Source organism: Mugil cephalus, chromosome 12 (assembly GCF_022458985.1).
Source record: "Mugil cephalus isolate CIBA_MC_2020 chromosome 12, CIBA_Mcephalus_1.1, whole genome shotgun sequence".
Taxonomy (NCBI): Eukaryota; Metazoa; Chordata; class Actinopteri; order Mugiliformes; family Mugilidae; genus Mugil; species Mugil cephalus.
Window position 1 is genome coordinate 1788072 of NC_061781.1, and position 10764 is coordinate 1798835.

General features: G+C 42.1%; 1 protein-coding gene across 7 annotated transcripts in view; it reads right to left on the reverse strand.

Moving 5' to 3' along the window:
* Window positions 1–10536, reverse strand: part of dgkh (diacylglycerol kinase, eta) — a 62527-nt gene extending 51991 nt beyond the window's left edge. For 2 of the 7 annotated variants that reach the window (XM_047600722.1, XM_047600718.1), the window contains exon 1: window positions 8930–9497. In XM_047600722.1, coding sequence (XP_047456678.1) covers window positions 8930–9289 — 360 coding nt within the window. In that variant the 5' untranslated portion in view covers window positions 9290–9497. Of the gene's footprint in view, window positions 1–8929; window positions 9498–10261 lie in introns of those variants that run through there. The other 5 variants (XM_047600721.1, XM_047600717.1, XM_047600726.1 and 2 more) reach the window with 3 other exon arrangements.
* Between the last annotated feature and the right edge of the window lie 228 nt (window positions 10537–10764).

Here is a 10764-nt window from a genome sequence, read left to right on the forward strand (position 1 = left end):
ACGCAGTTCAAATGAATCCAGCAGCTGTGGACGGTGGATAAGAGCAGCGCAGGAGATCCCTGGGAGGCTAAACGAAGAGAGCAGAGCCAACCAACGTCCTGCCTCTGATGATTCCTGACAGAAGCAATCAAACAGCTAACTCACTCGCTAGATAGTTAATGTAAGACACCAGCATTTATAAACTAAGTTGTGGAGTTGTGGCTAAGCAGAGTCCACAGTCCTTCACACTAACTTTTCAGTCATAGAGAGCATTTGGTCCTCAAGTGCTCTCTATGATTACAACAAAAGTGAAATCTGCTGAGATTTCAATCTAACTAATGTATTAGAAATGTTTGACTTTCCATCTCCTTCTATGATAAGCTTAATTGTGTTTTAATGCAACGAGCAAAATGTTAAAAAAAATTACCCAGCTCAAATATCAGCTACTTGGATAGTTTATACAACCAGAAGAGGGAGAGCACAGAGAAGACCGAGGAGCATAATGAACACCTCATGACTGGATGAGACAAATGAAGACACAGTGTGAACAACGGCCCACCGACTTCAGTCAGTCGTTAGTTGTTGCTTTGAATAGGACTGTCTAAGTTCACGCATTGGAGTGAAATTCTTTTAATGCAAACACGTTCTGTTATTGTGACCTCGGTTTGAACGTAGTCTGTGGAAAGCAAGCAGAGTCTAAAGTGTAGTTGAAGTGGAAAGCTTTACACTGCAGAGGGGAATAATACACCCTCTGCTGTCAAAACCAAAGAAATAAAAAATCCCGAAATAAGTAGAAGACAAATATAGCTAGCAGAAAAACAAAGCTGAAATTGGGGCCAAGCAGAGTCAACGGTCCTTCACGGTAATGGCATAGCCTCGATCTTTTCACTCAAAGCCCAAGAGCACTCTGTCCTAAAACGAGTAGCCGCAGGCATAGGTTTCCATCTACTTTTTTTTTCTATTTTTTCAGATAAATTGATTAGCTTAATCTTATTTTAATGCAACAAGCAAATTTTATAGATTCATAAAATAACCCAGCCTTTGAGATGGATGCTGATCATGTCCTGAACATTGGTTTGGTTATCTTATGAATTATTTGATAAATTTGTCTAAAACATACAAAAAGGCACGGTGCCGCCTTCACATGTCTTATTATGTCCAAATCAACAATATAACGAGTTTAAAATACACAAAGTGTCAAAAAACAACTCAAAAAGGAAAATGTTCAAATAATAACAGTCTCAACTTTACAATTGTATTGCAGCGTTTTCTGGATTTGCCATCATTTTTAATGGTGTGATATAAAAACACAGACAGACATTTATTTATCTTCTCCATGTTTGCCAGGTTTCTCAATGTTTACTGTGACTCAGTTTAATCCACAGAGGCTTATCATCGCCGTGTGGTTGCCAGTTAACCAGCCGAGGCTCCAAGAAGTCGCTGGTGCGTGGCCAAGAAATGTTCATGCGAAACCACAATTTCTCATTTTCACACTTTGATTTGCGTTCAGATTTAATAATGGAGGTGTATGTAATTTGTGATTTGTTATATGTGTAAATGAATGATCTTTCATGGATATAGTCGATCATTCTAAGTAATTTTCAACAGAGCCAGACTGTTTACCCTTGTTTCCTGACTCTACGCTAAGTGAAACTGAATTGGTTCTTGTATCCGTATTAGAGTAGAACCGATCTTCTCATGTAACTTTATGAGACAAAGCTCATATGCATGTTTCCAAAAAATGTCTAAATATACTCACAAAGGAGACCTGGTCTGAAGCCTGTAAACCAGTATGCTCCGTCTATCTCCACTGCCTTTGTCCTGCCAATATCTCCCCTTATTTTTAAACGCAGAATCGCACATTTGCAGGAGCAGTGGATAACATGAGTATGATCTCTGCACATAATTTGTGACACATTAAAAAAAAGAAAAAAGCTGTCCCTGTTCAGCAATTTTCAACTCATGACTGATAAGATTACACCGCTGCAACTGTAATTGGGCCTTCTACGAAGACGCCCGCTTACTTATCTGTTCTGGGGCTTTAGTGGATGCCGCTGAGAAAAGCCCACTGTCTCTGCAATCATTCCATGCAGCGAGCCTCTGCCGTGCATCCATTACCAAATCATTTGTCATTGCTAAATAAGACTGCAGCGCTTGTGGACCCAGAACAATCGAGTCTTTGAGAGAGCAGTCCTGAATCTCTCGGTGTCTTCGTCTGTGACACTCTCCTGCAACTGTTGTGCTATGCTGTCCTCTCTTTTGGGTGTAATTGTAACTCCTTCCTCCTCAAACTCCCACCACATGCTAAAATCTCACCAACGTGATGGGAAGATTACAATGCAGTGCTTGATAGGGGGGTAATTCCCCTGTCTGCAAACTCCTTTGTGCAACCAGACCACATACGTACATGGGGAGTTCACATGTGTCAAGTGGGTGAAGGTGGTGCTCAGTGCTGTGGTTGTTGAGGCCGGCAGTTTACACACAATTACCTCCGTAGTTTCAGCTCCACATTTGACCACAAAAGCCTTCACAGCCTTTACATTGTTTCAGGGGTACACATTATGTACAGTCGCTATTTTTGCAGGATCACTGAAAGGGATAACTGATCATCTCTCCATCAAAGTGTCAGTCTTGAAGATTTTCATTTAAACTAGGGCTGCAGATTAAAATGTATAATCACGATTAATTGCGTGATTTCCATTTTCCTTAATATGCAAATTGAAAACAGTTTTTTTTTATTTTAAATGTTCCTTGCAGGGATGTTTTGTAGGGATGCATCTTAACTACATTTATATAAATGTATGTCTTAGAGTGTAATGGCTGAGCCTCTTGCCTTCTTGATCAGTGTATCTCTCATGACAGGTGAGTATCTGGTGGTGAAACCCAGCCTGTCCCGTAGGGGTGGAGCTGAACCCAAATACGGTATTTGGAAAGGCACAAATAGTGTGTTTTTTACAAATACTTATTTCGAACTAATAGTTTTCAAATGATTTGTATTCGAGAACGAGAGAAACATCCTATCAAAAGGCTTCTTTTGGTAATGTGACCGTGCTGAGTGTTTGTGCATCTGCCTGGACTGAGTGATGTTCAGGAGTCAGGGTGAAAAGTCTTGACTCCAGCACCGCTGCCTACTGAGACACAGTCTCCCCTATTGTCTCCCACAAGCACCAAATCATCATCACAGTCATGTTCTGCCCCTTCAAGTCAGAATAATTCACCTATATTAGCTGCATTTAATGCAAAACATCAACCACAACACTGCATATACATTAATTAAAGAATACTTAAAATCAAAAAATTATTTTTACATCTATTTTGAATTTTACACAAATACTTTTTTCCGTCAACAAATACAAATCATGGATGCTTTGGACATCCCCACTATCCAGTTGCCCTCATTTCAGCTTAAACATTTTCAAGTGTGAAATGAATTGATTCATTTTGTATGAAAAAAAAGGGTTTTCAGATATAGCCACGCTCTTCCTCTTTGTGGTACTTTATTATCAAATTATTATAAAATAATAAAAAGTCACTTTGGTTGATCCTAAATGTTAAAAGTTTCCATAAATGGAAATTTGTCACCTGTGCTCATTTCGCCTTATTTCTGCTCCCCCTCCCACAGCACCTTTCTGCTCTGGATTATTCTGTGTCAGACTTGCACAGCCATCCCAAATTCCCCGTACAGCAGCAGCAGACCCCAGCAGGCCATTAGCTCTGCTTTCAATCACACAGCTACAGTATTACTCACAACTTTATGAGCTCTCTTCAGCTGCAGCAGAACACCATGAATAGACAGAGAGACTGAGAGGAGGCTGAGAGCGGAGATGACAGGAGAGGAGAGGCTGAGACAAGTTATTCTCCCTCACATATTTGCTATAGCCAAGCTTGATTCATTTATAGTAATTATTAAAACAAAGGGTTTAATTCAAGATGATCTTCAGTTGGCCTATCTGTCAAACCCATTGAAAAGATCGCGTTAGAAATCCTGTACAGTCTTGTAAGACTGGTTTTGCATCTCTAATCTAGAAATCTAAAACATGGCAAAAGACTGAAAGCTGATTGGATTTAAACAATTTGACAGCAGAAAAGAGCTGGACAAAAGGAAAGACGCGTGAAAGATGTGAAACACTGTGGAAATACCAGAAAACTCTTGGACTCAGAAACAGAAAAACAATTTCACTCAAAATTGAACTAAATCTGTCAAATTGGGACCCGATTCACAATTTGTAAAGTCAAAGTCAGCTTTACTGGTAATTAGTTCACATGTACTAGACATACGAAGCAATTGAAAAAACGTTTCTTCTATCCCACGGTTAGAGTCGTGAATTACAATTGAATCAATTCAGGAAACCATGGAGATACTCAGCCCTGCTTGGGAATTTCTCAAAAAGACATTCTGCATGGCAGCACAATATATTTTATGTGCTTTGTCTCTGAAACCAATTATAACATTAGTTGTGCCAAAATCAATTTTATAAAAAAAATTAATTATTTTGAGACTAAAATATCCCTGAATGAATCAATACTGAATTGAATTAAGACCATAGACTGTCTCCACTTCCTTGCATTGACCAAACTGATGCTATTTTTCTGTGGATTCTGTGGAGTCTGATCAGTGTGGAGCCGTACATCGATGACCCGCCCACACTCCCTCCAGACTCCAGTCTACTTCCAACAGTTACAAAGAAATGCTGTAACTGTACTTTTTTTTTTTTTTTTTTTTTTTTACAACCCTCATGATCGTATGGAACGCTTTATGGTTCGTTGGCATGGCAAGTGCAGGGCTTTGCCATTATGTCACATCCTGCTCCTAGAGTGTCAAATAACTCACTAAATGAAACTTATCAAAAAAAAAACACTCGATTAGCATCATTATCATTATATTATCTTAGAATGACAAAAACTATCCATGATAAAAAAAAAAGTATGTATTTGACGTGTATTTCATAGTTTTATATAGTCCCATCCACTAACATGGAAGAGGTAGAGCTTGTGACCTGTACTGCAGTCAGTAAAATATCTCTAAATGAATTGCTATCGAATGGAATTAGGACCTTGAGAATCAGAATCTAATTGATAAGAAATCAGTACCTAGTAATTAAGTGTTTAAGTTAATGGATTTTCTATCATATGCTAAATCCATTCACCTGAACACACCATTTATTTCTCCGTGTTCCGTTAAAACCAATCTCAAAGACCTCAGCGCATCAGGGTACCTGACATCTCATCTCTGCCTCCTCTGACCGTTCAACAACAACAGCAGCAATTCACTGTTGCCGATACATCGATCGGCCTCGGTGGGCACACAACAACAACAACAACACTTGACATCGGGCGGATAAATTGAAAAGTTAGCTACAAATGGTTGTATTGATCTCAGCCGAGAGCAGAAAGAGAGAAACGAGGGACAGACCTACAGTACTTCTCTGAGATTAATGTGTCTCACTAGTTCTGCCCACAGTGCAACTTCCCACCAAATTACTCAAACGTTCCTCATTTCCTTATTTAACTTGAGTTAAAACTGATCTAATTTATTTAGTTCTCTTTGCTACTAGTAGTCTGTAGTATTAGTACTTAGTATTTAGTGCATTGCTGTTATATTAGAATGCATCCATTTTCACTAGCACTTAATGAATGCTTTTCTGAAGAATATTTAGAGCTGAAGAAGTGAAGTCTGACTCCACCAGCGGTCGTCTGTGACAACTGAAAAAACCAAGGGGAGATGATGGCGTTCTGAGAGGGATGCGCGGAGGCAAATGTGACAGGCGAGAGTACGTATGCATGTGAACACACGCACACACACATACACACACACACACACACGTCCAGAGCTGAGCAAACAAACCAGTGGAACAACACTCAGTGAGTCAGCGCCTGCATGATCCATTAGTAACTCTCAGCATACACAAGCAACAGTGACCCGCACGACGACACGTCTCAGATCTCAGTTAGTATAATGTCAAAATGCAAAGCAACTGATCCGATGACAGTGGTATGATCGAGAGCCACTCACACACAGCCCAATCTGACTTCAAATGGGCCGGACCAGTAAAACAACAGCAAAACAACCTACAAATAACACGAACTCCGAACTCCGCTATCCTTTTACAAAACATTTTATGAACAACCTCAAATTCCTGCCGCTGCAATTTCAACAATATTAAGCCTCAGTTTATCATTCACACATGTGCACTACAACTTACAGATCACTGTGGATCAACAAAGGCACAAAACATATGAACGCAGATTTCCAGAACTGACAAATATAGCATTTCTCGTTGTGATAAAAACAACTTATTATTTTAAATTTACTAACATTTCCGAGACTGTGTAGTGATCCTGACTCACCACACCATACAAGCTGAAGTGGGAGTCTTTGAGGAAGAAAGTTAAGTGATTGCTCTGCCTCGTAAATGTGTAAAATGTACACATAAAAGAAAAAATAGGTTGCTCATTCACTGCCTCAATGCGTTTTTTCTTTGTGTATAGATTTTATTCATTTACAAGGCAGGGGGATAATGCAACATTCTTCCTTAAAATCTCCCACTTAAGTGTCTGTGGTGTGGTTAGGAGGAATTACGGACATCGCTGCTTGTTTTTACCCGTAGCCAAAAGGTCGGTGATGCAGCAGTTACAGCTAACCACCTCATTGCTAGAGGGACAGCATTAACATCAAAGCAAAATTGTGAGGGTGAGTTGGTGAAAACATGCTGAAGGCTGCAGAAATTATGCCAAACCTGCCTTGTTAATGTACGGACTTCATACATAAAAATAAATTAATACATTGCTCAGCACCACCACAACTTTCATGCATTTTTCCTGCACATATAACCTCAGGCTCAGATGAAATTAACAGTTCAGATAACAGCCTTCATGACGCGATCACGTTTCCCCATCAGGTTAATGTTGGCTAAAAGCCTGTTGCTTCTCAGGGCGTATGAGTTCTGCAGCCTTTGTGTTTTCATCAACTCACCCTCACAATATTTCTTTGATGCTAATGCCATTCTACAAGCAATGATGCAGCTCGCTTTCACTGCTGCCTCACTGACCTCTCAGCTATGCCTGCAACTCACACTAAAACAGTCCAAATCCTAGTGAACAGATTATGAACAGCCTCTCCTTTTATTGAAAAATTGCAGTTAATGTCTTCCACACTGGACCTTCTGGTGGGCTGGTTTTGGCCAGCGGGCCACATGTTTGACACCCCTGATCTAGAGTGACATTCAGCCTGTAGAGTACAGTTCATCAGGCCTGTCTGGGCTCTATGTCTTTGCAGCAGTAAGAAAACATCCCTCACCCGCATCAACATCGCTTTCATCCACTTTTTAAAACTGGAGCTCGGAGGCGACAGGTGCGTTAAGAACGGCAGCATGTGTGGAAAAATCAGCCGATAAAACAAACAGTCTTTGGTGGATATCTCAACAAACATTAGCTGATGAGTGATGGCCATGAGCTGATTCCGCGTTTATTCTTCATATGGTAGCTTTAGCCTTTTCGGCTGGCTCTACAGTGAGCGCGACATAATCACAATAATCGCCTGTTTGGGAAGTATACCAGTTACTATTTTCAACATTCAACTCTTAATATATTTTTAGCAGCAAAATTAATTTTAAAATGATTCAAAAAACATATCCCGAAGGCAGACCTACATTTTAATGTCTTCTATCTTTCTACTCATGCATTGTTTGCTACTACTGTTTAGCAGGTCATTAGCTGTGAGTCCCTCTCTCCATCTCTCCCTTTCCCTCCCCTGTCCCTCCTCGCCCATCTTCCCGCGAGTGTCTCTGGTGTGGAGATGTGTGCTACTCATTTGTGGTCCTGGTTTCATCAACCTGCCCAGTCTTCATAGCCTCGTGCAGTTTTCCACTCATACCTGAATGCATTATTCTCCAACCTGCTCACGAAACCTCTTATATCATTACAGCAGCTAACTCATGTGGAATGGAACGACTGCTAAGTCATTAACAATTTTATGCTGAGGTTTCTACTCATTTTAAACCCCTCCATGTACGCTTTAGTCACAAGTACAGTATGTGTATCTTGTTCCTCTTGCTGCTCTCGTCTCCTCCTCCTCTCTCTTTTTCTGTCTCTACCCAACCAGCCCTTAGGCAGATGGGCCCCCCCATAGGAGCTTAAGGTTCTGCTCAAGAGTTCTTCCTGTCAACAGGGAGCTTTTCTTGTCACTGTTACCTTATGTTTATGCTATACAAATAAGATTGAAGGGAACATTCGCTGATAGCTGTATTTGCATAATAAGATAATACACGTGTGGCCAGACCCCCCCCCCCAAAAAAAATCTAAATATACCACATACACTGAATAATAGAATAATACGGAGGAGTGGAAGGGGGTTGAGGTGAGCAGTCAATAAGAGGATCCACTGGTGTGAAAGGGACGGTGCTTATTCACGGCGTAACGGATAAGTGGGCCAAGGAAGCTTGGGTGTCAGAGGTGAGGATTAGAGGAACATCCTCTTCCTACACACATGGATGCAGCACGTCTGGTTTGTGAATTCATTATGGAGGATTGCACAAGCGGGAATATACCCATCTTATGTCACGCAAACCTGCTTTTTCTAAATGGGAAAACTTGTGCAAAGCAGACAAGAACAAATAAATATTGAGACAAATATCTTTCTGAAGACTTTTGAAAATAATATAACCTTAATGTGGGTCTGCCTGCAACAGGTTTTAGAAAGCTTTTGTGTTGTTGTTGTTGTTGTTGTTGTTTTACTGTCAGCCTGCGCCTTGGACATCTAGTGTATGTGCAACAAAGCCCTCATCTGTTGAATGTCCAAGCCAGCAGCAGGTAGATGAGATAAATACTGTATCCCTGGATCATCCAGCTGGATGTTTCCCTATGAACAAGCCCACCTAGTCCTCCTTAGTCCCCAGCAAAACACACCAGCAGTCCATCCAAACATAAACATCATGCCGGATGCATGTCTTACCTTGCTCCTGATCTGCCCTGAGGTGGACACTTTCCGGATGAGTTTCTGGGGGCCTTCCTGCTCCGCTTCGCTGTCGGAGGACTCGTCCGCGGCAGCAGCCCCGGAGCCGGCGACGGCAGCCCCCACCACATGGGCATGGATCCCCGCCGCGGACGCCGGCCCTTTCTCCGGCTCCTGTCGGGGGGAGGGATAAAACCAGTCGGGGTTAGACTTCGCTCGCTCCGTTGCTCCCTTCCCTTCCTCCCGGAGGCGAGAGCCGCTCAGCGGCCGCGACGCGTCTCTCCTCGCCGTCATCTCTCGCTGCCTCTGCGATAAAAGGCGGCTGCGTTTTCTGGAGTGTGTGTGGGCTGGTGAACGCATAGGGGATGTAGCATGTCGCGGCACAGTGGGGATGGGCTCCACGGCGTGTATTAAAAGAAAAAAAAAAAAGAAAAAGAAAAACCTCCCCAGCCCCCGCTTGCCTCCGCTGCTGGTTATGGCTCCAGCCTGAGCGCCCAGTCCAGACTGAGGCTGGAGACCGGCGGAGTGGCCGTGGCATGGCAGACCCTAGCGGCTGACTTCACACAAACACCGTGACACAGTGCCACTAAAGAATCAAATCAGCTTCTTAAATCACAGTGGGATGCTAAAGTAAAATACACACTAACTTAAACTCAAATGTTACATTCATCTCACGAAAATCAGTTTTCTTCATTGTGTCTGACATTAAATTTATTAGGATTTAAGTTAGCGTCGATGTGTGACTTGACTTCATTTAATATAGAATATGAAAATCTTAAAAAAATAATAATAATCCAAGTGAACATCCTAGTCTCTTCGACATGACACGAGAAATACGGATTTCCACTTTCCGTTGAGCGAAATGTGAAGAAGAGGAAATGGGCAGGGAGCAACGCGACAACTTCGGGAATATCAAAATCTGTTCTCGACTCCAGAAGAAGAAGAAAATGGGAAGAAAAGGGGAAGAGAAGAGAAGAGAAGAGAAGAGAAGAGAAGAGAAGAGAAGAGAAGAGATCTTTCATTGTATGAAAGATTTGTTAGTCATTTGGTAAAGGCTGCTGCTTTTTTATTTGATGCCTTTAAAACCAATGTTCATAAAGACATCAAGTCGTCCTAGATAAACCGGCTTCTAGAGCAGCAGTAGTCAACTCTGTACTAATCACGGACCATTCAGGAAAAGGACCCTTTACGCAGAGAAACTGCTCTAGAGAACAAAACTAGCGCGCAATCAGAGCTCTGGAAGCTTTTTCTAATTCCCCTTCTTTCTGAAACTGAGCAGATGTTTTAAAACAGTGGAATAAAAAAAAGTCTCCATTGTTGAGTTTTACTAACCAATTCCTCCCAGGCAGGACTGCGGGCGTAATGGTAGACATCCTCCATGGTCGGTCCAGACCTGTGCGTCCGCTCCGGGAGGTGGGGTGGGGGGAGAAAAAGAAAGGAAATCAGGGGAAGGTGGAGGAATTCACTCAACCTGCCTGGCTGCCTTTACGCGGCTCATGCAAGCACTGAGGAACGGACTGAGCTGTCCTCGTCCTCCCACCACCGGCTCCTTTCTCCCCTCCGCGCAGCTCTCGTTCCAGGGCCGAGCCTATCAGCGCTCCACGTGATAAATGTCAAACCCGCTCAGCTCAAACGCAAACGGTATGCCTCGGCCCGGTGGGGATCACGTGCACAAGTGTGTGTAGGCGTGCAGGTTATATATGTGCGCGTGCACGTAAATCTACCTTAAAGAGCGTAACATTTAAGTAGGCATTTTTCCTAAGAACTGACATTTCTCATTCTTCATTGAGTTCCTCGTGTTATTTGTGTTAAATATAGCCACTAGTAGTGTATTA